Raw genomic sequence first — 26,108 nt, 5'->3', positions numbered from 1 at the left:
AAGCACAAGTCATGAAAGTCCTCAATAACCACCATATTCTGACTGAGATTCTACCTTTTTTTGTCTCTTACAAAAATGGAATATACTCGATCAGATTAACACTCATGAGTTCCTTCTTAACATATGTGAAATCCTTCACCAAGAAAGGGATCTTCACGTCCTTTGGTGTTGATGAAAGTTAGATCAAACTCTCACTGAAAACCTTTAGCAGATCTCAGACCTTTCAAGAACTGAACATTAATCCCAGTATTGCCCCAAATCCAGAAGGAGAATAGTCATTTTCTGAAGAAGGACTATACTGGAAGGGTCTAAGGCTGAGTCCAGATGTAAGTAGTCTCAGCTGACTCCCAGACTGGCTGCTCAAAGCCACCCCCCAAGACACTGCACCATCTACATCTCTTCCCGAAGCATGTCCCACACTTTGCGGCCAACCACAGGCACTGGGGGTCTCCACAAGGTCCTGCACAGCCCCTGGCAGACCCCAAAAGAAAGATGTCACTCTTTCCAAGAAGTGATTTGAACATACAGTCACATTAAAGTTAGATACCTATGTCATCTGGAAGGTTTTCTGTCAATTTGCAGATCTTTTGAAGTAGTTTTTTGTCCCCCTCTCCACTTTTCCACAGTGACTGAAAGGCAGAGCACCCCTACTTGAGACCTCTTGACCAACTGTGGGAGAAACAAGTGAGATGGCATTTCTTAATATCCCAAGCTCGCCCTCACTTCCTTGTCCAGCCCTTCTACCCACCGTGGCCTCCTGGAGCTCTCACTACAGATGTGTGAGCAGGGTCTGCAAAACAACTTCCTTGCACCTGAGGTCTGTACACATTTACGCACTGAAGCCCTGTGAAGTGTGTTTTTCAGAGCCACCTTGCCTACCTCTTTCTCTTTTCGTTATTTGTTTACAAATTTGCTTTTATTTATCTTCCTACCGATGCCTGAATGCTTCCAGACATGCCTCRTTTCAAAAAACTCTCAAAGACCATAGACAATGTCACTTACTGACCTAGATTTTGCATTTTTCAAAAAAGGCGTTACAGAGAATGGCAAGCACGAGCGTTGGGCAGAGCTGAAAAGGCTGTATTTGCACATTAGTGTGTGTATGTTTGGCTGTCTATCATTGTACGAGTTTGCCAGAATATATAAAGAAACCTCGTTCTGAACAGGATTTGATTTAAACATGGTCTGAAGTGCTTTGTTAACAGAGGAGGTACCACGGCTCAGTCTTCRCTGACCCTGCGCCGAAGTGCTCTGTGGATAAATTACAGATTAACATAATGTCTCCTGCGAGCTCGGGGCGTTTTTCACTTCACTTCACTTCTCTTCCATCCTACCRCTTCTCAAGCAGTCTTGTAAAAGTCTGGTACCTTTATTGGCACTTTTAGCCMTCATCGTTGTCACAGAGGACATGAATTGTCAAGGGGAAGCATTCCTCAGAAGCCTTCAGACTCAAAATTCATCTGATTACCTTAAGACGCATATTCCTATCTGGAATCCCTCTAATGCAAACACTTCCTGCTAACCAAAGGTGGGGTCGTGCCTGGTCTGTAACAACTCTACCATGTCCAAAGGGCCTCCCAGCTCTCCAGAACTGCKTTTGGATGACACTGCTCTCACCGGTGGCAGTATGCTCTGCTCTGGCTGCAGCTCTGCAGATCAGGGGTAAGGGTTTGATCCAGCCATGAGCCAGAGAAGACTTGWAGGCAGGACAGCTGCCCTTGAAAAGTAGGGGAACAGATTCTATCTCTGCAAGGAAGACCTCTGGCACGCCTAATGACCTAACCTAATGTGTACTGGTAGCAATGGCAGGGTCTGTGTGGGCTAGATCCATCTCTAGGGAGAAAAGAAAGGGGAAGGGAAAGTGGAAAAAGGAAGGGGAAGGGAAAGAGATAGGAAGGAAGGAGGGAAGGAGGGAAGGAAGGAGGGAAGGAGGGAAGGAAGGAGGGAAGGAAGGAGGGAAGGAAGGAGGGAAGGAAGGAGGGAAGGAAGGAAGGAAGGAAGGAAGTTTTATGATGACCTGCTTTTCTCTGTGACCCCAGCGTTGTTTGCACGCTTTAGAGTAGTTCCAGAGAGGACAAAGATCTGTGAGCCATCAGGCTGTGCTTTTCTTGGAAAGCAACAGCTCTAAAATGAGAACCAGACAAGAAAAATAAAGACGGGGTAAAAACATGCAAGCAGGGAGATCTTGATAGACCAGCCCAGTTACTTCTTGTTTCTCTTGTGTGCATGATTCTCATTTATATTTTTTTGTGTCTTACCTTAACTCCACTCTTCTGTAATATCTGAAGACTTCAAAGAGTTACAGTAGCATCTATTCATGGACTTTTAATATACATTATTTGTTTTACGTTGATGCAAAAGGCCAGCGTAATTTCATAAATAAAGAGATACTTAGAACATTTCATTATAAGCTTTTGTTTTTCAACTCCATTTTAGGAGAAGAGTTGAATTACTAAATGTTAAGCAATGTGCTTAACTAACTTATCACTATCAGTCATTCAAACAATTAAAATCAAAAAGGAGTAGACAGTGATACCATAAGTACAATGCTCTTCACATAGTCAGCAATTCTTTCTCTAGTTAACTGACTATCAGTGCAGATTTCATTACATTTAATTACATAATGCCCAATCCCAAATCTCAGCTTTCTATTTTCCAGCGCTTTCTTCTCAGGGATACCCTAAACACATCTAATTAGTAAACGAGTACTTATAATACTGCCGGATCTAAAATGTCCCTCAGAAGTGACAGAATCTGAAGTCRAATCAAAAGTGGATCTTCCAGTGTGCAGATTTACCTCTTGGACATAGTTTAGCTCTTAGGAGAGGAGTTCGTATCTCTCCCACTTGCCTGCGTCAATTTGGATATTTTGCCAACCCAGAAGATGGTAGAATGTGTTTTTTTCCTGCCTGTGGGCATATTTCCCATGAAAACATGGGGAATCTTGTCATGAGATACTCATGCCTCTGCAACTTGATGAGTTTCCTGCACACGTTTTATACTTGGAGTGTTTTGGAGCTGCAGCCAGATTTTGCTGAACTTGGTATGTTGAGATGTTTTACAGCGGAAGAATCTGTGTCAGTAAACATAGGGTTTAAAAAAAAAAAAGGGGCAAAAAAAAAAGAAGCAAGATGTGATTCTTTAGGAGACGAATTAGCAGGAATTTCTGCTCAGACCCCCCAGTCCTGTCCTTACTTTCCCACCTTCCCCTCCAAGTGCCGTGGGAAAAGATGGAAGCGGCTGGGCCTGAGYGACAAGCCATGACTGTGGCAGCAGCAGCACGAGGCGCCAGCAGCGACGTCTCCTTTGAGAGGGTGGCGAAGCTCTCTGCTCCTTTGCAGACATGGACATGGCACTCTTGGAAGAAACTCACGCTCCATACCCACTTAGCAAGCRCGCTTTTCAGGCACATCCTTGGAAGATCTCGGCACAAGCACGAGGAGGCGGTTTGAAATGACTGCATATGTCTGCCTGATATATTTACACTCCGGGGACCACCCACGTCATAGAATGTGCTTAAATTGTTCCCAAGCTTTCTTCTGGAGTCAGGGTGAAATTACAGATTCTCTTACACCAGAATGAAAAAAAAAAAAAAAAAAAAAAAAGCTTTTTGATTTTTGAATGATTATTATTTTGGAGGCATTTTTTTAAAAGTAGTTTTTAAGAGTTTTAAGAGCTTCCAAGCCATGGCGGGGAAATCTTTGCACCTCTTCAATGCTTTTCACCGCTGGTTGCTTAACCCTAGCAAAAATTGCCTAGTAAAAATTGCCTAGAGGTAAAAACAATCTTTTTCTGTAAGCCAATTTAGGCAAACTGAAGAAAGAATATGGAAAGGGAGGAGGAAATGCCCATTAGAAAAGATTTTTATTTTATTCATTTTCTGTGCTTATATGACAACAAACTCCTTGTGGATAGTCCTGCATCTTGAGACAATATGTTTTAGTTTTAATTGTTTTGGTCCATGTCAATTTTACATCGAACATGCAATGAAGTAAAAAAGGCCCATGGGAAATACCAGTGAATCTTATTTTGATCCTCAGTAATGCCTGTGTAAATATCTACTTCTGTTTTGTAAGTTCAAAACYAAATGGAGCAAAACTTTTCCTCTTATGGACAGTACTGGCTTGTCAACATTAAAAATATGAAAACTATTTGCCATTGAGTTTAATAACAATAATCATCTGAAAATCAATTACTACTGTAATAAACATTTCCCCTTAAGCACTCATAGTAGAAAATGAATTAAGAAGTTAGTTAATAGCAACTGCCTAAGGAAAAAAAAAGATAAGGACAATGTCACTTGTGCAGTTACTGGATAAATTTTATTTTCTTTTTATTTAAATTATTCTTAATAATAACTCAAAAAAAAAACCTACAGCATTTTGGCAAATTATAATTTCTTCAACTGCTTGCTTTCCAGAATGCTAGAAGATGACCTCAAGTTAAGTAGTGATGAAGAAGAGAATGACCAGGTAAGACCCAGACAAATGATACATAACTTGCAGAACATTTCATGTTGAGACTGAGTTACTGCAAATATTTTGCTAATGCTTTTTTTTTTTTCAAAATATACATAAAGGTTATCAAAATACATGAAAGTACAGTAAATGGAGTAGCAGATGTTCCTGCTTTGTGCCAGACTACATGTGCTAACTGCTATATTTGTGGAGAATGTTTTGCAGTGGTCTTGATTTATGACCTTGATGCAACCCAGAAGGTTTTTGTATCAGTCTCCTTCTGATTTGATTTTATTTTGTTTTAAAGAACAGCCAAGGAAGGGAGAAACAGGAATTCGGTATTAAGGATTCGGGCCAAAAACCTTCAAACACAAGTGTCTAAAGCGGGGCCCCAGGGATGAGCCCCTGGGTCATTTAACGTACTGAAAGTCTCCTTAGCCTCCCCCGGCCGTCATCTCTCCCACGGGCATTTCACATCCCTGCCCTGTGGCCTGCACATACTGAGAAAGCTAAAGGCATTTGACAAAATCTTCCATTGTGCCTTTGTTCTGATCTGTAATCCAACAACTGGGGCACTTGTCTGAGTTTAGAGGGATTTAGAGACCTGGGAAAACGAGGTGCTTGCTAGACAAGGACCTCGGCTTTCCCATGGCCAACCAAGTGTCTGGCTGCCCAGCAGTGCTCTCGCGCTGTCCCTCTCACTCTCACATTATATGGGCACAGATGTAGAGGGTCCTGAGCAGGCAGCAGCCCCTTCCCTTCCTCCTTGCATGAAAATGCATGTCCTGTGTGTTCTCCAGAGCACGTGGATGGGTGGAAAAACCTGACACTGGTCGCACAGCTGTCCCTCACCTTTGCAGACCACATGTGGATCCAGTGCTGGATGTAACGTGGTTTTCAAATGTGACTATTTCAATCAAAGGCAATTGTGGCTGTATACTCTTCCAAAATTCAGGATCTGAGACAGATAATTCCATGTAGTAGTTCCTGGAACTGTTACAGTTGTTTCCTTTTAATTCTCTTTACTGCAAGTTTACATTTAACATTATATTTCACACAGTAGGTAAGTCAAAATCTTTTAATATTCATAGTAAACTACTATTTCATCTGTTTGGTGGTGTTAAGAAGATTCTGCATATGGATTCAATTATTTACATATTTATACAATTTCTGTTTAATGCATTTCATCCTGAAGCACTTCACATTTAATTACTCTTCCTGCTTGTCTAGATGGTTTAAAATACTGCCCATAGACAACCTAGGGCAAAGTAAAAGGATGGATGGAAGGGACACCTGAGTAATAGCAATAGGGTGCAAAAGTGCTGAGGTGTCTGGCATGTGGGACTGAGCATTAGAGGAAGAAGATTATTGGTATTTTTAGACAGGGATGGAATAGTGGGAAAGTTCAGCCACTTGGGCATGCKTGCATGGTACCTTAGCTTTAATGCCATGTCTTACAACTATTAATATCTTTCCTGTGCTTGGATCTCTAGTAATATGTACACTATGCAAGGGCTTCATTCAGTAATTAGAGCTGTACGGTACACCATATTTAGCCAGGATATTTTACCTCTGTGCTCCAACAAGCTCTCCAGGGGCCAAAATAGATTTTGCCACTAGAGTAGCAACTAGAGCACAGCTGGGCTCAAATTTCCCAATTCTAGTCATTGCAAATGGCAGGGGGAACAATCTTTAAAAATAATTCGACTGGATCTCCTGTCTGTAAAATGGGACTAATCACATTTTTTTCTCCTGATTTGATTGTATAGATAAAAATTTCCTTGAGGCATAGGCGGCTCTATACTGTTTAAAATGCTTTGCAGGATCTCTGCTGCAGCCTGCAGGTTTGTTTAACAAACATAAAACTGTAAGATAAAGAAAATAGTAAGTTTTCTCTACCTGGCAGGAAATAGACCCAAAAAAAGAATAACACTGACCCATTCTTCCAGCTGGGATTGCCACAATGGCTTGTGTTTAAATGTGAATGGAGGAACCCACTTTCCCTTTACTTCTTAATTATAATCTCAGCTCTAAGTTGGGGAAGAGGAAAGAAAGAAATTAAAGCTGAGGGTATGAGAACAGAAAGTGAGTAATTCCCAGATATTCTTTACATAATTATTTAACCTCTGAGTACTCATACTCATTTAAGGAGTCCAGTTGTTTAAACAGCCAAAGATGAACAGCGCAAGATTTAGCAAGCTTATCTTTTTTCCTGCTTCCTAAAGCAGAAGGTTTTGAGAGAAGTCTTTGAAAGCTTAGAAGACAACTTTGTATTTGCCTTCAAAATCGGCGAGAAGCAAACGGAAAGTTTCTGAGGTCGTGCAAAGAGGGACAGGTGCCACTGTGTTCCTAAGGGCAGTATTTGGAGGGCCGTGGCTGACATAGGGAATGTGAGCTATGGATGACGGAGGGCAAGTGCAGGACGGACACGTGGTTGGGAGCTGCAGGACTGCAGTGGGCAAACGGTTCTCAAACCCTCCCTCTTGCCAGCAATTAAGGTAGGGGGATTCACAGGCCCATAAGAGGCAAAAAGAGACTGGGATTGGGCAGAGTGTGTGTGTGCCCACAGTAATTGCATTATCCACACATATTAGTCTCTTAATTTTAATTGCATAAATGTATTTTTCCTCTTTAATGAGCATAGTTTATCCATTTAAACTGATCATTTTAATTTTACAGGCAGTGATCATAGGATCTAATGTGCAGAGGGGAAATTTCCTGTTGGCATATTTTACATCACACAGATTGAAGAAAATATACTTTTTAATCCCCAATCAATATCTGAAGAGCATGCAATTAAGAAACACCAAGGTAGTTAACATAAATCTGCAAGTTAAAGAGCCAATTCATTTTGATTTATAACACAGAGTAATAATTTTGTCATCATCTCTCCCAGAAAGCAACTGAAGCTTTGTAGCATGAAGATGTCAAAATTGGGCTGAAGATGGTTCGGAGTACTGAATTGCAGTGGTTATTGCCTTTTGGTTCCTTGGAGTGTGGCATAGCACATGAAAGAGGCCCCATTATAACAGCCTGCTCTTCACTGTAGAGGTCACTGGATAACTTAAATCAGTCTTGGGTGAAATATTAAAAGGACATTGTCAATTGAAATACGAACAATTCTCTTTTTCCCTCTACTTGTCCTTTTACAATATGAAAATTCTATAATAGAAAGTAGTTCATTTAAGGGGGAAAAGATCCCTCGACTCATTTGTGCAATTCCTGTCAATCAATAGCCACATAAATTAACTGGCTGGTACACATACATGGAATAATAATCTAACATATTTTTGCAACCTAAGTCTGCTTCCTTGCATGCATTTTTTCTGTGCAGGATCAGGTTGGTTGCTGCTGAAGTTTTGTGGCTGTGAAAATTTATTACTCACCGAGTCAATCTGCATTCTGGCTGCCAAGTCTGAATAAATAGAGTCATTGTGCTTGTCTGGAATATGTAACCAAAGTTCATCCAGTCAGCTTGACTTTCACATCCCAGGAGATTCATAAAAGCCAACACCCTGGTATGTGCTCTTGATTCCTGCCCAAATTTTGCGAAATTGTATAAACAGAAGTTGAAGAAGCAATCAGGACACACTAGGGCTCCGAGCTCAAGCCCCTGCTGTATCTCTAAAGGAAAGACTGAGCTTTAGTACTCTTTTTTAAAAAATAAAATAAATAAATAAATAAGCAATCAGATGACTATTGCACTGCCACAGCAGGTAAATGCACAGGCTAAAAACTGTCCCCCTAAGGAGCAATAGGGCTAGGGGCGCCTTGTGGGGTGTCCCAAGCATCAGTGCAGAGGGTTTGGCCAACAGCGAGCCAAAGCAAGCAGAGGCTCCGTCCCCATCCTGGAGACCCCGGAGGAAGAGCAGGCTCTGGAAAGTTCATTTTTTAAATGATAGCCAGAAACAAGTAGGAAATAGATATTTAAGGATAAGCTTTCTAAAAACCTTGCAGGACTTATGCCTTTCTTTTCTGAATATGGGCTGCCAATCAGTGCAGAAGTAAAAATTATCCTGAAATGAACAGTCGTGTACAGACCTTCTTCCAGAAGGAATAATTTTAGCAGGATCTATATATGCACTAGTTCTGCATATGAAATGCAATATTCCGGCCAATTTGAAGCAATCTCTAATGAATTTTAAAACATACTGAAAAGAGGGCAAAGTAACAACAAGCCTTTTTTTTTCCAGCAGACCTCAGCTATTAGGATGGTGCTTTCCCAAACCAAAGCTCAGCCACTCACAGGGCACCTCCAGGCACATCTAGAGAGAACGGTTATATTAGGTTAATTACAACACACCGTTGCATAGCCTTGTCTGTCATTAGAACTATTTTTAGCCAGCACTAATTGCTTTCACATATGCCACGTACAAACATTTTAACCACATCGAGTCATTTCAGTGTTGTGCTCCCTTTTATTCACCTCTTCATCAGTGCAATCCTTGATTCTTGATCAGGAGTGAAAATACACAAAGGAAAAAGGAGATGAGAATACTCAGTCCTGGCGAAAAAAAAAAAAAAAAAGTAAAACAGGGAGTCTGCATCATCCTTTCAAACGAATTTACCTCTATCTCTCTCAAAAAAAAAAAAAGAAAGAAAAAGTCCTGATGAACTTGAAAAAATCATTCTGATGAGAAGTTACTCACTCCACTGAGCACAGGAAATTTATTTCACAAAGTAAGGGCGTGTGCAAGTTTGATTGTGACTGAAACTGCGCAAAGCAGAGATAAGTAAAAATGGAAAAAAAAATAGGTTTTGGGTTAAGGAATGGCTAGAATCTCAGGTGTTTTCATATTTAATCTGAATGGTTTGCTCAGTGCACTGTCACTATAATGTGAGTTTATTTTTAGACTGGAAGAATAGCCGTTGTAACAGCCTTCCTTAACTCAGATAAGTCCATTATTTCCTGCGCATTAAAGCAGCAGCCCTTCTGGTATACAATCTAGCTAAAATCCTGAGCAAGATGTAAGTGAGCCAAGCTTTTCGTGTTTTGCCAGCTCTGATTTTAAAATCTCTGTGACATCTAAATTTGCACTTCCACAAGGCATGACAAGAAGACCAAGACTGCCTCCCTGAAGCTGTCAGATGAAACCAAATAAGAGCTCGGTCTTGTCCTGCCAAACTTGGCTCCCATCACTGCAGATCTTACAAAATCAGATTCAGTGTCTGTCATGCACTGGCTGGCAGGATCAAGCTCTCCATTTGAATGCCACCACCACAAATGACAGCGAGAAAGGTTAGAGATCGGCCCGACTCTTGGATGTGCACAGTATTTGGGGAGAGCCACACACTGAGCTCAGCTCTCCTGGCTAGCAAATCTCTAAAAATAGCCCAGAAAATAAACTTGAAATACAAGGGCATTTCTCCTGTCTCTTTATGTTGATGCTGTGAGTAAACTGAGTTGTAGCTCTACCAAATCTTCAAAGCCTGCTCTTTTCCAATGTTTCCCTTTTTTTTTTCCAAGCCAAATAATAGCTTCTTACTGTTTCTACTGTAGCATCCTTCAGAATTAATGGGAGAATATAAAGAATGGCAGGTATGTTAGCACGTGATGAAATGTGAATGATGAACATGATGAATCCTGTCAAAAACAGGATTTAAATAGAAGGGATTTGGGAACCACTAAGGTAATTTCACTTGCACCTAGAAGGAAATCTGGCTGCTCCAAAATCAGCAAGTCTTGCTACTGATTTTAATCATAGAATCATAGAATGCCGAAGGTTGGAAGGGACCTCAGAGGTCATCGAGTCCAACCCCCCTGCTCACGCAGGGTCACCTAGAGCACGTGGCACAGGGCTGCATCCAAGCGGGTTTTAAAGATCTCCGAAGAAGGAGACTCCACAACCTCTCCGGGCAGCCTGTTCCAGTGCTTTGTCACCCTCACAGTGAAGAAATGCTTCCTTAAGTTCCTGTGGAACTTCCGATGCTTCAGTTTGAAGCCATTTCCTCTAGTCCTATCACTGTCCACCACTGAAAAGAGGCCGCCCCCCTCCTCCTCACTGCCTCCCTTGAGGTATTTATACACGCTGATCAGGTCCCCCCTCAGCCTCCTCTTCTCCAAGCTGAACAGGCCCAGCTCTCTCAGCCTTTGCTCACAGGGCAGATGTTCCAGGCCCCTGATCATCCTSGTAGCCCTGCGSTGGACTCTCTCCAGCAGCTCCACATCCCTCTTGTACTGAGGAGCCCAGAACTGGACACAGGACTCCAGATGTGGCCTCACCAGGGCTGAGTAGAGGGGGATGATCACTTCCCTCGACCTGCTGGAGACGCTCTTCTTAATGCACCCCAGGATCCCGTTGGCCTTCTTGGCCACCAGGGCACACTGCTGCCTCATGGTCAACTTGTCGTCCACCATGACACCCAGGTCCCTCTCTGTGGGGCTGCTCTCCAGCAGGTCCACCCCTAATCTGTACTGGTGTCCAGGGTTATTTCTCCCCAAGTGCAGGACCCTGCACTTGCCCCTGTTGAAACTCAGGAGGTTTCTCGCCGCCAATCAGTTAAGTATTTTATCCTAGCTTCTTTCGTATTTCCCAACATAACCCTAGTAGAATAGAGGAAATGTATGGATAGTAGGAAATGCACCACAGACAACTTGCATAGCACCTCATTGAACAAAATTACTATCATGTGGAGAATCTACACTTGTATTTTTCTCATGTTCACGAATCTGGGCTTTCAGAAAAATTCGACTTTAATCCTGAGGTTTGGGACTTCTCAGTCAATCTTGTTAAAAATAAATAAATAAATAAAAAGATCTAGGGCACAACCCTAACATTTTGTGGCATTTGAGATATTCTGAGTGTAAAACAGCACTTCAGCGAAGTTACCTTTTCCTCAATAAGAAGACTTGGAGGCAGAAAGAGTTTTCCAAGATGCGTGCTGCTTCCCTTGCAATGACTGAGACCTTCTGGTGTCTTTGAACATTTGCCATTTTATTAATATAAAATACCGAGGATGTACCTTCTGCTTGTCTCCACTGGAAAAGATTAAAGTTATTTTGTCTTCGTTGAAATGGTACATGCCTATGCAAGGGTAGAATTCAGGTGCAAATCTGAACAGAGATAGGACAGAAGACTCAACATATAAAACTGCCTGAATAGTTAATACCCATATTGCTTATATAGTAATTTGGAGATCCAAATCACTTTACAAGTATTAACTGCTTAACGCAAAGCCCCTGGGAGGTATTTAGGTAAAGTTAAGCAAGAATTATTATCTCTGTAGAACTGACGTGGAGACTAAGACAGGGATGTGGCTTGTTTGAAGGCACACAGCAAGTCAGATGCAAAGCCAGGATTAGTACTTGGGTCTTTCAATCCCAGGTGCTGTGTTCAAGTCACTAGACTGTGCTGCCCCCAGAAGATTAATAAGGATTAATGGGCAAAGCAGAAGAGAAATAACAACGCACTCCAGAAATGCAATCATAAAACCACAAAATAAAAGAAAAAAAAAAAAAAAAAAAAAAAAGAAGAAGAAGAAGAAGAAGAAGAAGAAGAAGAAGAAGAAAAGAATTCCAAGGCCTGGAGAAACCATGAAATCCAGTTTTAATAGTTTCGTAAAATATGTGGCTCTGATGGTAAGCAACTCCAAAAGGGGAAAGAAAAGAGATCCTTTTTAAGTCTTACAGCCTGTAAATCTTCAATAAACATTGACTGGACAGTGAAACTCACATTCACACAGTCACATTGCACATTTATAGAGAAACACTGGAGTTGCAGTTCACAAGTGATTTTAAATGCCCCCAAAATCCACATGGAAAAGCAGTTCACAAACAAAACCCTTAGGAGCTGTGAGAGGTAGCAGAATAATGCCTAGAGATAAGGCGCATTAAGAATCATATCTGATAAATTACCTAAACATGAGCTCTGAGGACAACTCCTGTGGCCACCAGGCACTTGTGGGCATTTGCAGAGGGCTTATCTGTAGGCATAAAGGGATATTATTGCCTCTCGCCTGAGCTGTGATGGGAAGGCTATTGCAGTCCTGGTTGCATCTCTGCACTCTTCAGGCAGAGCCCTGAAAACCTGAAGATGGTTTAAAGGGGGAGGAGGATGCATTACAAATTTGGAAAACCTGCCTTGGAGCAAAAGAAATAAGCACAAAGAATTGAGCTTGTCCAAAACAGGGCTAGTGACTCACTTGATCGCAGTCTATAAATACACACGTGCAGGGAGCAGAGCCTTGAGACTGCATAAAGCTCCCACAGGCAGAGATGCAGCTTCTAGTGCAGGAAGATGCATCCGAAGTTGGCCTAGAATAACATTTTAGCTCCCCAAGTGAAGAATCAGCAAGATTTTCACTCGTGGGAGATTTATTTTTAATCACAATCAGGGAATTATCAAAAAGATTTGCTCTGTCTCCATAAGAGCTTCCAGATCTTAAGATGGATCTTAAGATGAAGCAGAACTGGTTCACTGCTTAGTTACCTGGGCAAAACCTACACACAGAGGAAGACAAACAAGGTGCTCCTGAAGCAACTGAGTTTGGTCATGTGCAGGTGAATATGTATTGTGTTAGATCTTTACCGAAGAAACAGTTCAGATTCTCCTCATGTGTACACCTGCACCATCTCTATGAATCTCTTAATGCTGTTGTAAGTCCATACATTTGCCATAAGTATCTCCCCTGATAATAGCCATTAATCCATATGGTAGAAGAAAATGAGGAAAAAAAAATTAAAAAAAAATCAAAAAAAGCCTGAATCTGCCAACATTTGGTTTACTGTTTTTGTTGTTGTTGTTGTTGTTGTTGTTTTGGTTTTTTTCTGTTTTTTTTTTTTTTTTTTTTTTTTTTTGCCAAAGTATGTCTTGGGTGGGGTATGGAAAAAGCACCTATATGCAATCAGCAGTGCCTCCAAGACACTCTCCCAGTCCCAGCAAAACATTCTTCCATGCCTCTAATTTTCTTGCATTCTAAAAATGCCTGCCAGCCCTGCAGCTTATGAGACAATTCTGTTCCAACTAGATTAAAAAAAAAAAAAAGAGAGAGAGACAATTTCTGGGGACCACTCTTAACTCCAGAATCTCCAGCTCAGTAGCTCTATTCAACCTGTTCTGCTTACTGCTCAGTCCCAATTACAAGGAACTAGCTCACTGCTCAGTCCCAATTACAATGAAAGCATTTAATTTCCTCTTTGATTTCCCTTCAACAACAGATTGCAACTTGTGACACTTGAGGTAATTTTGGTTGCTCATTTAACACACACTGAAACCTGAATATCTGCTGATTATGTTCCCAAGCTCCGGCTCATTGCAATAAAGAATGGAGAAAGGAGAGGCAATCTCTAGAGATTGAGAATCTGAACATGATTACTGCTGGCTGAAAACTTGTTTTCTCTCCGTAGTCTTGGGGTAGAGCTAGAGTCTTTCATGAATGATTAATGTACTAAAGGCTGATCAATGAAACACTGTCCTAAATACATCTATAACCAATTCAGGTGGAGAACGAGGAAGACTATCCAGCTGGTATCTTCTAATTTACAACTCTTGTAGTGAAATAGAGTAATTCATCTCATTTACTATGTCTGGTTTCCCAAGTACATAAACTTTTTTCTACTTCCCCATTTCCTACTTAGCATTAAAGTTACTGAATGATGGGATGACCTCCAGTAGCTTTATTCTAACTGAGGAGAACACTACTCCATGAGTAATCTCATTGATTCCAAGAAATGAAAACTCAGGATTCTAACCGTTACTATTGATCACAACTGAGTATAGCTCAGTCACTTACCAGCAGAATATTAGGCATCTTAAGTCTTGAAGGTCTTCAAATTGGTAGCAATATCAAAGTACAAACTTAATTCTTAGCCGTAATTTCTGTAAATGGTAAAGTTACTTTCAGGAATATGCATAGCATATTCTCAACTTCTTTCCTGATGGATGATAAGTTGTCCTCACTAAAGTTTGTAGCAACATAGAAGAAAATGCAAAATAAATTGCACAATCAAAAAGTAAGCTATTAAAAATAGTGGTGCAGGCAATAAATTGTATAGTAAGTTTTGCTTACATAAATGATAAACCCTTTTGCTTACATTGTTATGTAGATAATACCAGCCTATTAGAAGCGTAATAAATCACAGAAAGCTATTTCCATAGTGCAAGGTTTCTCAAACTGTGGGCCATGACCCCTCCCCTGGCGACTCATGGTAGGATTTGAGTGGGGTCACAGAGAACCTATTAGCAGGAATCGAGGGCAAATACTTCCCTTTTAGGTGAGCAGGCCAGTCCTCTGACAGGGCATGGAAAGAACAGACTGTAATTAGTGACTGCAAGTATTTATACATGGTAGGGAACTGCTAATTGCCTTTAATTACAACAGCTCACTTTCTCTAGGAGAGGACAGCAATATAGTTTAGAATTAAAATTGCCAAATAGTTGCTAACTGCCTTTCAGTAAAGGCAATAGATCCGTTTCTCCAGGGAGGAAGAGAAAACTTAATCACTTGCAACTCAGTCTCCTATCTACATCATTTAGAAATGGGATTGTTAGCAGCCTGAGGGTCATTCAAAAATACAACCAATATTATATGGCTGCATTTTCTAACACTGTGAGAAAGCCATCAGTACCTTCATATATAGAATTGCCACCATCAAGTAAAGAGTGAGTCGCTCCATACTATTTGCAGTGCATCCTAGTGAAGAAGATCATATGTTAAAGGACATCTAAAGAGAAGTCAATTGAAAAATAGAACAATGTTGCTGAAAAGTACTCGTACCTTTCTCTCTGCTGCCCTGTCTTTCATGTGGATGCATTTTCTTGCCCATAAAGAATAACTTGCTCAAAATTGTCAATCCCTGGACATAATAAGATTGAAACTAAAGACTGGTACCTGGGGCGGCAGTTTGGTACCACATGGGCTGGCACGTTTGAGCACTCTGAAATAAATTAAGACAAGAGAGCCATCTTGTCTTCTCGCCTCATTTCCTTGCTGAGACCAGCTTTCATCTAGACTGCAAGAAAAAGTACTCAGAGCTTCTCTATCTTTCAAAATTTGAGATTTTAAGGAAATAAAATGCACCCCACATGTCCCTGGGAGTTTTTTAGCATCATCAAAGCCCACATTCTTTCTTCAGGTCTTTGTGAGATCCATGAGGATAGTGGCTACAGACCAGTGTATCTCCTTCTGTGTCTTCTAGCTACCACAGCAACCATATACCTTGCCCATTGAGGTCTCCACACCTCCTCAGAAAGGAGTGAGAGAGGTGGCAGTCATAAATGAACCCCTTGGTGGACATGCTTTTTCTTATTAGCAAGGCATTCTGCTGTATCCTGCTCCCACCATCCCACAGTGGGAACATGTGATGTATCCACCATCCCAGGCCTCTGCTATGACAGCCAGCACATGAGGAAATAGCTTGGAAAAGGGGTTCAGATTGTAAATAACATGTCATTTTTCTTAAAGAAAATATTTTCTTTGAAGTGGATCATTTTTCTAACCAGTTTCCTTGCACAACCAACTGAGAACCCAAGGTAGCCTGGACCAAGAGTAGGAAATGTTAAAGGTGACTGAAACTACACTGCCACGTAGTGGCTGCCTGTGAGCAAATGGCTTGTGCCAGATGCTGATGGGGAGAAGGAGAGGTGACTCAGTGTATGAAATACTTGGTCATGGAAAGGGCACTCATGGCGAAGTGAGGCTCCCGAGCTTGGCATGCAAAGCCTGACAGGGTGCAGGAGTCAGCACTGGAAGCTGGAAGACTTCAAATTCGGAGAGAACATAGCTTCCTCCTAGTGAGGGTCACTGGATATGGGAGGGGATGAACTTGCATTGACTTGGGTTAGTTAGGAAGAGATGAAGCCGTAAGACACTCTTAAATCTAAGATTTGAATCTCTTCTGCTTTTGTGCACAAGAAGTCAGATGAAATTCTTATAATGAGTCCTCCTCAGAGGTAAGAGAGGCAGGATGCCAACCTAGACGAATGGAAAGTTGTTGCCCTCCTTAAAGTGTCCTCTATTGCGTAGACTGGATGATAGGTAGTCTTGTGTCTAAAGAGCGTGCAGATAGGATGATTTACTGGAGACAGTAAAAAAATACCACAATTCTCAAATTATTTTTGTTTGCACTAAACACATTCATGCCATGGACCCCTCTGCACTGAGCTGGAGGGACTTGTCCAATCTGTTCTATGGGCTTTCTGAGCAGTGCAAAAAGATGCTAAGGTCAAAAACCTCTTGCCAGCCACACCAGCCATGGAGGGTGAAGCATAGCCCACATCTCTGGGTAATTTGCTGTGTGAGACATGGCAAGCAACAACTCCCTGAGGATCCCAGAAGGCACAAATTATTCCAGGATGTTCTTCAGGCAGAAATCCTGCCTCCAAAACTAAATTGAAATCCTTCCCAAAGGACTTCTGCGCTCTTGTCACATCTGTACCCTGTCTCTACCCAGGGGATCTTTTTACACCTTTCTAAGAAGTGCTCCTCACTGCAACCACAAGCCAGGTTTTATCAAGCTTTTTTTTTTTTTTTTCCCCTATCGATAGCATTTTGATTATCCAGAAAGCTTAGTTTCATGCTCTCCAGCACAGACAGCAATGCCTACCAGCCATGTGACTTGCACATATGGATATGCATGCCTGCAGACAAGACCCTCTGCAGCCTCAGAAGCCACAGAGAGGAGTCTGAAACACCTCCACCCAGCAACTACAAAGAGAAAATTCCCTTTTCACCCTCAGCCCCTTGCCTTCCCACCAGTTTACCTGGTGTCCTTTCTGAGCCTAGGGAGCACACTCAGGGCAGGTATAGCTGCCAAGGGCTCGGCTGGGACACATGCAAGTAGCATTGAGGCTTTAAAGTAGATTTTCAACCCATGATGGATTTCATCTTTGCTTAGCAGCTAATTACTGCCAAAGCCACGAATCACACCGCTCAAAATGATTCAATAAGGGAAATAATAATAATAAGGGATAGGCTTGGGGGGGTCCTTTTAAATTTGAGAGGTGATGATTCCTCTTCCCTGAGCCTCTGGTTAACACAAGGACCAGCACGATGCTTCCCTCCCACCACAGCCAAAGAGTTGCACTGGGCAAAATCGGAGGAGCAATCCAGCAACAGGTCAACCCTGCCCTGTGCCGTCAAAGGCTGCCAGCAGATTAACGTGGAAGCACTCATGGAAAATCTGCAGCAGCTCTGGCAGGCTTGGCTGCATTTATAATTATAGCTACAGGCTTCATCGCGAAAGGAACCAAATATGTGATGTTTGTTTCTGAGGAAGAATGGGAGGAGACTAATGGTAAAGGAGAGGGAGCGGGAGTGCGGAAGCAGGGAGAGGGGAAGGAAGAGAGCTGAGCCCTGCAGAGTTTGCAGAGACCTGCAGAAAATCACCTAAAGAGAGCAGTTCAGAGCTCAAATATTGTGCAGTGCTTTGACAATCTTCTGGTTTATGGCACACTTAACAAAGTGTTTTTACATTTGCTAGGCTGGAATGTCCATTTTACTATAGACTCGCTGCTCCGTCGCTAGTAGTTTAGAATTTGGACACGTGACAAAAATGTGTGTAACGCATTTTTTAAAGTGTTGATTGTGCTCGTAATTTTTAAGTCAGAATATAAAATAAACATCTCTGCCCTTTCTTCCAGCAGGCAGCACAGAGATCTGCTCTCCGCGTTCTATCTGACAGGTACATTTTGTCATTTTTATGAACTATAAATTGCTTTATGAAACGTTGAGCCCTATTTATTGTGGCATATAACTCATAATCGGATTTTGTCCCCAAAGTATCTGTGAACTGGGATGTTAAACATTTTGCATGCTTGGATTTGTCATGCATGTGTAGAGTTTATTACTGCAAAAATCACAGTCTTGTTGTATTTCATACAGAGTATGCAGAATCCCTTGTTGTGATACCAAATGAGAGATAAGAAACTTACTGGTGAAGGCATGAATGATGCAGTAAATTCTAGGCTTTAGAGCTCGCTGAGATATATCTAAGCTCATTTTTCAGCAATAAGTACTTCATTTATTTTGAGATGTTCTCTTTTGACTTTTTCCAAATTCTTTCTCTGGGAATTACTCTTCTTTTGACAAGATTCTCTGTACATTTTATGCACAAAAACAATGTTTTTCTTTGCTCCTGAAGTTTTGAGGGATTGCTGGTTTTGAGGAATTTAATTCCTTTTTTCCCTCATCTGGAATGGCAGTGGTGCTTCAGGTAGATAAGCAGGGGACCAAATCCTTAGACAATACTCAGGTTTTACTCAGCTGTTTTTTTTCAAGCCAAATGCCATTAACTTCACTGGGAAACTTGCCTGAGTGAGGAATTCAGGATTTGGGCCACCGTAAATGTTATAGTTGGGCCATAGGTCTGCGCAGGTATTTACCTTAAATGACTTTCATGAAAGAGGGTTGATTGAAATAGAAGGCAGCTTTCTAAAAGGGCCCTGGTTCCTGTCCCAGTCTGGGGAGCAGGGGGAGGGAAGGGCTGCACGTTTTAGTGCCTGTGAAAGCGGGCGAGCAGATTTACATTTATCCACAAATGAGGTACTGTGTCATGCCGGCTGACACGGAGTAAATTTCCCCCTGCCTTGTTGGCAGCCCCCTCGGCCGCGCCTGGCCCCCCGCCTCCCTGGGAATAAGCAGTAATTGACTCTCCAAGGCGGCTCGGGCCAGGATTTCGCCAGAGCAGAGCCTGTCACTTAGGCTGACTTATATGTTGTGCATGGATGAATAACATTTCTCTCCGCTCTGAGGCTGAGTCCGCCAAAATTACCAGCCTCCTTCCTCCCACTCCGCTCCACAACAGTTTACAAACACAGTTTTGTTTAGATTTTTATTTTTTTCTTTTTTCTCCCGCGAGGAGAACATTTCCAGAGTGAGATGTGTGGGATCTGGGTGAAGCCGCTGTCCCGGTTGTGGGGCAGGCGAGGATTTGCCATGATTGCGGTGAGAAGGAAGAGGCAGAGCAGCACCGCGCTCCTCCGCCGGCATGTGCCTGCTCTCCCGGGCAGCCTTTGCCTTTGCTGGGATCACTACTTTTCTCATCATCAGTCCCTGGAGCTAAAGAAGGAATATTCCTGCAGGGCTGCCCCTCGAGAGAGGGGGGGTTAATGAGCTTAAAACCCCGTGTGGCACTTTCCCCCTTTCCTGAAAGACAGGTCCTCCCTCACAGGTGGCCCAAAGGCTGAAGGTTCAAAGTGCATGGAGTTGCCCTTCACACCTCGGGTTTATTATTTATGGTCAGGCTTCCTCTACCTCCCCTGCTCCCCTCCTGAAAGCGCCTCTGGAGGCTGAAGATTTCCCACCTGCTCTGCTCTGCAAATGTTCATGGCTCAGGCTGCCTTCCTCTGATCTTTCTCAACCATGCACCAAAAAAATGTGAGCACACCCCAGGGGAAATGTCTCCTCACCTCCAAAAATTTAACTATATCGAGCAAACAGAGGTCAAGGGGCCTTCAAACAGGAGTTTCTGTCTAATCCTGGCTAAAGCATGGATACACGTGATATTGCCCTTCACTCCTTGTCTCCCAGGAGCAACTAAGGGCTCCTGGTCACATACTTCTTATTGTCCAAAGACTGGACAGTCCCTTTTGCCTTGACGTGACAGTTTAAATAAACCTCTTAGTTATTTCATCTGCTCTTTTTTTGACAAGATTCCCCAAGTATTCCTGTTTCAGTTTTCACTTTCAGAATCTCTTAAAAAAATAATAGTTTAGCTAAACAAGAAAAGGAAAAAAAGGGCATTTTTAAACCTGTAGCCATTGATTTCCTCAGTGGATTGCACTCAGTCTTGTTTTCAGCATGACACAGTAACCCCCAGCAGATTTATGTGCAAACACAAAGATTAGTGACCCAGAATCTTGACTGAAACAGCTTTTCTGCTTCCAGAAGACAGGTTGCTCTGCACATGCACTGACTATTTTGCAGGAGTCTCTGTCAGGGAAGATGCACTGGCCCCATTAGGTTTTCATTCTCTCATGAAACTCTCAGTGTTTATACTGCACAGCTTGGCTTTAATTTTATTATGCTCTTCAGTAAAGTGGTTCAACTGTACAGAGCATTCAGTTTCTGGGACAGCAAAGAACATGAACTTAACTCATACACCTTAATGGCAGAGTGCTCCAGCATATCTCTGACCATCTGATTCTTATATTCGCTGCCTGAATAGCTTTCAGATTAAGAAAAATGCTTATTTCTAAAATATTAAGTTATTATTTATCAGTAAGTAGTGTAGTTAAGCAAGGTCTTAAACCTGCTCAATCCCACTGAGCTAAATAGATTTTACTATTGACTCCGTCAGTCCCAGAACTTTGACCTTATTGCTGAATTTAAAAGCCCTTTTTTTTTTTTTTTTCAGTGTGTTCCACTAACCCAAAAGCATTTGCTTTGTGGATAATTTTGCAACGGAGAATGTCCAGCTGTAAATTACAGATTTTTGCAATCATACCCAAACACAACACTCATTATTATTCTTCTGTTCTTTTTAGGCTGAAAAGCCCACCATAAGGGAGACCTTGCAGTACTTAATCCACACATTAAACTTGCTTGCAGCTCATATTCATGTGCGAGATAAGATTTTTCCATGAAGTAAAGATTTACAGTATCCTAGGGCATTTTATTCCCCTAACTACTTTTATTTCTCTCTGCTATAGTGTAGGCCAAGTGAGTCTGAGAATGCTGAATGCTTAAGGAAAGCCTTACACCACCACTGAATTTCTTCTTTCATTGCAAGAGAGAAAAGATAGCTCATTCACTGTGGTGCTTGGGCAAGTCTTCCGAGATATGCTTAGTTCCCTGTTCAGATATATTATCCTTTTTGTGCACTCATCCCAGAGGATGCAGGCAGACCTTATTCGCTCTGCATGTACTAACCTCAGCCCAGGAATGCAGGACAGAGATGGAGAGTGCTCGAGTTCAGCCTAGTAGCCATATGGCCGTGCTGGCAAGCCTTCCCATCTCAGCCCATCAGTCTTGTAAGGAGTCCAGCTTACTTAGCTTATGCTCAGCACCTGGTTAGTATAAATATGGTTCATCCAGACCTGAACTATGGTAGAGTTATTTGATTTACCACCTCGAGCTGTTGATAGATCAGGCATCTCAATGCTAATCTCCATTTTGCAATGTAGACAAGCAAATGTGTGACATCTGGTGAGCTACACAGCCTATCTGAGCTCCCATCAAGTAGAAGGAATGGGACTGTGTATTTCTGTGTAGCTGTGGCTTGTTTATCCGTATCTCATCGTGGTTAGGACATCAAAATGCAGAGTGTGCATGAGCTGGTTTACCCTAAAGGATAGTTCAGCCCAGGTGAGCTTTATACAAGACCAGGAGAAGAGACAAACAAGTTCAGTGTCAGGTAATAATATCAGGAACTGTGCAGCGGGTCATGACACATGGTGGTGCCACGAGGTGATCTGAAAGCAGAAGTGCTGCAGAACCAGCTTTCAGGTGCATCCTACACACGGTAGCACTCAGCTGTGATGAGGCCAGGCAGGAAGGGATGGTGCAGGACAACCTGGTCCTTCCCGCTGATATTGCAAGCAGCCATGGCGCTGTGATCAGCCCAGTGGGGTTGGAGCATGGCTCTTCACCTGTGAACAAAGCCATACTGAGCTAGACTATTTGAGTTAGTAGGCCTGGAGAGGAGCTGCCTGAAAGGATTAAGGCAACAATAGGCAGTAATTTAAACTTTTAACAGGTCGCGAAAACAGGGAAAGCAGCTGTCCAAGCAGTCTTAAAATTTGTGGACAGAGCCAAAGATTTCTTGTTCTCAAGTATCTACTTGAACTGTGATCAAGCAAAGCAGTTAAGCTTGTGTGATACTCTAAAGTAAGCAAATAGACCAGTGGCAGCTAGCAGAAATACTCATGTGCTTCATGTCACCCACGTATTCATGTTTGTGTTGGACTGTGTTTTTTGATAACATCACCTTTCACACTGCGAGAGTCCTCCACATGGGAAGCTACGTGGTCAGCTTATCAGCAGAGTGACTCAGCTAGCTGGCCAGCAGGAAAGACTTAGTGTGACAGGTCTGTGTAATCAGTAACAGCCAAGGGGAAGCCTTGGCTTGTGGCACTTGATCTGGCTCCCAGCAGAAAATGAAGGAACTGAGATCATGGGCTTCACAGGATGCTAAGGCTGGCTGGAGACCAAGGTGCACGCACCGTGTTCTTTGTCACCAAGACAAATGCACTGCTCTAGCAGTTCTTAGTGAATTGATTATACGTCCCAGATTACCTCTGCATGAAAAAAAAAAAAAAAAAAAAAAATACTTCTGTCAGGAAATAGGGATTTACGGTTTGTTCCCTGGTTGAAAGCTTGCCTGGTGTTTGGAATCACTTGTGTCCCACAGTCTCAGACCTCCCACATGCTGCAGGGTAGCAAAGGCAACTGCTATCACATCTTGTGGCAGAAATGATCTAGGGCACTTATTTCTCAGCCCTCCTAGCTGCAGATCTTAAAGGAATAAGAATAACGATATGCATTATATATAGGATACTATTTCCACTATTGTATACCAAGCCTTTCCTGGTGTGCGCTAGAGAAAAAGGGCTCTAAAAGAAAACTAGTGGGGAAGGTTTGAAGTGAAAAGGAATGGGTATCTCTGGAAAACTGGGACTCTATTTCCCTTCATTTATCTTGTGAAAGAGATCTGTAGGCACCCATCTGCTCCTGGATGTCTTCCCATAGCTTGGCTACTGCTGCTATTTGGGTGGAATGACTCTACAATAGCACCCAGGGACAGGATTTGGATGTGCTGAGCAGAGCTGTCTGAGGAAATTTTAGTGATTTTGAGCCCTAGCTAGATTTATTTTCAATGATTACTGAGATTCCTGTAGTGCTTAAGAAGTGTTTGCTAAGTRGAAATGTTAAGATTTTTTTTTTCTTCAAGTAAGTTAAAGCAGTTAACCATGCATTTCCCACCTCCCCACAGGAAACCCATTACTTTCTCAATAGCACCCCAGTGATATTTGAGAGGAGACAATAAGATCTAATTCAGAAAAACAAATGTATTTTGACAAATATTCATCTTCCACAAGGAACGTCTGAACTAGTAGGCTTACTAGTTCCTTTAGGAATTAGTGTGTAGATAACTACATAATTAACGTGGGGAGGGAGAAGCAACAAGGTGCAGGTCTGCAGTCTTTTGCATAGTAAGGAGAAGACAGGTCCCACTGCTGGCTGGCAGCAAGAAGAATATGCAAAGTGCTATTGGGAAGAAGAGCGTGTATGTGTGCAGCATATGAAGCGCCTCGGCATATGATTAACCTCCCTGGGTATGTAGTAAATAGTAGATAACTGCGATCAAAAAAGTATTCATGTGATTTACCAAGCTGAGCAACTGTGCACTTTGCAGTGAAGCAGGAGGTCAATCCTGAAATCTAGGGCAAGTAGAGCAATAGGAAATTGCAGGGACTAAGAAGTTAATCATACCATTGGACTGCTTCCATCTGGTTTTGAAAGACAGAGTCAGCTCAGTGCTAGCGAGGATGCTTCACAGTAACAGATCAGGAATTAATTTTTTCAGCAAATCTTCAGCTATCATTTGCAGTAACACGGGCTTATAAAAATGTAATTTAATTTCATGGGAATAAATCACATAGGACAAGAAGTGTGACAGTGTTTTTCTAATATGTGAATCTGGGGGGGGAAAAAAAGTGAGAGCCAGGGAAAGCAGAAATCCAAGAGGAAACAAACATTAACAATATGAAACCTGGAGGGCATAAATGAGTGTCTGGTTAAATTGTGCAGGCAATTACCTTTGAAAAATCAGTTTGCAATTGGGAAACTTCACACTTTTATGACCCTTGGCATAATCTTCTGTAACCTGTCTGCCCATCTTCATCACCACGGGTCAAAGGAGTGCTGACTTAAAGTGTTGTTGAATTGATGCTCTGAACATAACTTCCATGTATCATGAGTACGGAGCCAGCTGTGGGCAGTGAATTTGTTAATGAATAGTCTATTTTCTTCATTATTGATCCTACTTACTGTCTTTCAATGAGACCTGACTCTTGTGGTGCCTTGGACAATGCCTATCCCTAAGGCAATGAACATGTTGTAAAACAAAGGAGATTTTAACCTTGATGACAGCAACACTAGTGCTAAAACTTGCTGTACAGGAAGAGGTGGTGAGGACAGCTGATAACATTTTGCCTTTCTTTGGGCTGGTTTCAACAGTGGGATAAAAGAATAGAGAGAGCTGTACTATGAATGATGTATTGTGCTATTTTAGTGCTATGCTGCAAAAGTGAAATCTTATAAATACATTTGTATCTATTTCTTGGCAGCCTGAAGAAGGGAAAGCTCAGGTTTACCCAGCACTAATCGCAGGAAATGAGGGCCCGTGCTGTTCCCACAAATCACCATACTTTCATTACCACCTTATTTTAAGAAATGCTTAAAATTTGTTACAAATTCGTGGCCCCTTGGTGGGGTCCAGTTACATGAYGTTAACACGAGACTTTTGACCCTCATGTGTTGGTGAATCTCACTCTAGCTCTAGCGCGGGGAGTCTCCAGTGTAGGTGCAGCAGTGCCAAGGAGACATTGCTGTTCCCTTGCCGGGAGCCAGTTGTCCATGAAGCAGATGGAAGGAGATCCCCCCTTCAAGCTTTAATCACTCAGAAATCAGCCAAACACAACAGGGCTTTCTGGCATCAGCCCCAAAAACTCCATGGATGACATGCTTCCCATAGTCGTTTTTTTCCAGCCTCTCGCTAAAGCAGTTTTGAAATCCAAATTGAACTTTGAGGTTTGCCTTAGTCACTTGAAAGGCTATCTGCTTACTACCCTTTTTAAAAAAAAAAAAGAAAAAAAATGATTTTTTAGATTTTCTTTGCAGGCGACCAAAGGTGAGTAGGTACAAGGAGCCCTTTGGGCGTTCACCTCAGGTGCCAGTGTGCAACTGAATCGGGCCTGAGACTTTGCTTTAGCAAAATCACAGTGATAAGTCTGAGATGCTTTTCCTCCTTATAAAGTCTCATTAGGTGTCTTCCTCCCCGCTCCATTTTTTTTGTTGTTGTTGTTTTTTTTTTATTTGATGTAGTTTGCAAGAAGAATTTCATCMTTTTTCCTGTCTTTGACTTGTAGAAGGGGAAGATTTATTCTGCCATTGAGGGAGGACTTCCCACTGTTCTAGATGTCTTGCATTTCTGGGAAAGAAATTAAAAATGTGATCTTCAAACAGCCTGGGTTTCCTCCCAAAGAAGAATTGGAACATTTGTGAAATCTAACGGACTTCTGAGGATGGGAAAGCTAATTTTCCCACAGAGCTACTTGACATAGTGCATTCTGTACCATGTGATGGTACAGAAGCAGGTTGGGAGGTTCTGCAGTTCAGTGAGCTCCACCAGGTTTCTTACAAATGCTTCATCTTGAACAAATGTCACACCTGCTATTTGAAAGGTTGCAGGCTTGTTTGGTTGTACCTCTGGAGAAATCTTTGGCTAAGAAAGCCTTGGGAAAAAAATCCAAACTCTCATCGGATTCAGAACAGCATCAGATTCACAGGACTATTTTGTTTATCTGCTCCTATTTCTTGGACAATTTTGCCATTTTCCTACCTTATCAGGAGGAATCACTGCACACTGTGTGACATATACCAGTCATCTGAAGGCTACCCAAGATTTTTGACCAAGAAAATGTCATCCCATCCAAGCCTCTTGAGGACCACCATTCACACTTGTAAGCAAATTCTTACTAAAAAGTCTGT

At 42.1% G+C, this 26,108-nt stretch overlaps 1 protein-coding gene across 1 annotated transcript in view; it reads left to right on the top strand.

Annotated features, from left to right (window-relative positions):
* AFF3 (AF4/FMR2 family member 3) overlaps positions 1–26,108 on the top strand; it is a 263,564-nt gene that overhangs the window by 169,722 nt on the left and 67,734 nt on the right. The window contains exons 9-11 of the mRNA XM_026035647.1: positions 4,421–4,472; positions 18,041–18,078; positions 20,621–20,637. Of these exons, the coding sequence (XP_025891432.1) occupies positions 4,421–4,472; positions 18,041–18,078; positions 20,621–20,637 (107 nt within the window). The remainder of the gene's footprint in view (positions 1–4,420; positions 4,473–18,040; positions 18,079–20,620; positions 20,638–26,108) is intronic.

This window comes from Nothoprocta perdicaria, unplaced genomic scaffold (genome assembly GCF_003342845.1).
Source record: "Nothoprocta perdicaria isolate Ctin4 unplaced genomic scaffold, notPer1 scaffold_163, whole genome shotgun sequence".
Taxonomy (NCBI): domain Eukaryota; kingdom Metazoa; phylum Chordata; class Aves; order Tinamiformes; family Tinamidae; genus Nothoprocta; species Nothoprocta perdicaria.
Note: the sequence above shows the minus strand (reverse complement) of the source record. Positions and strands in the feature narration are given on the sequence as shown.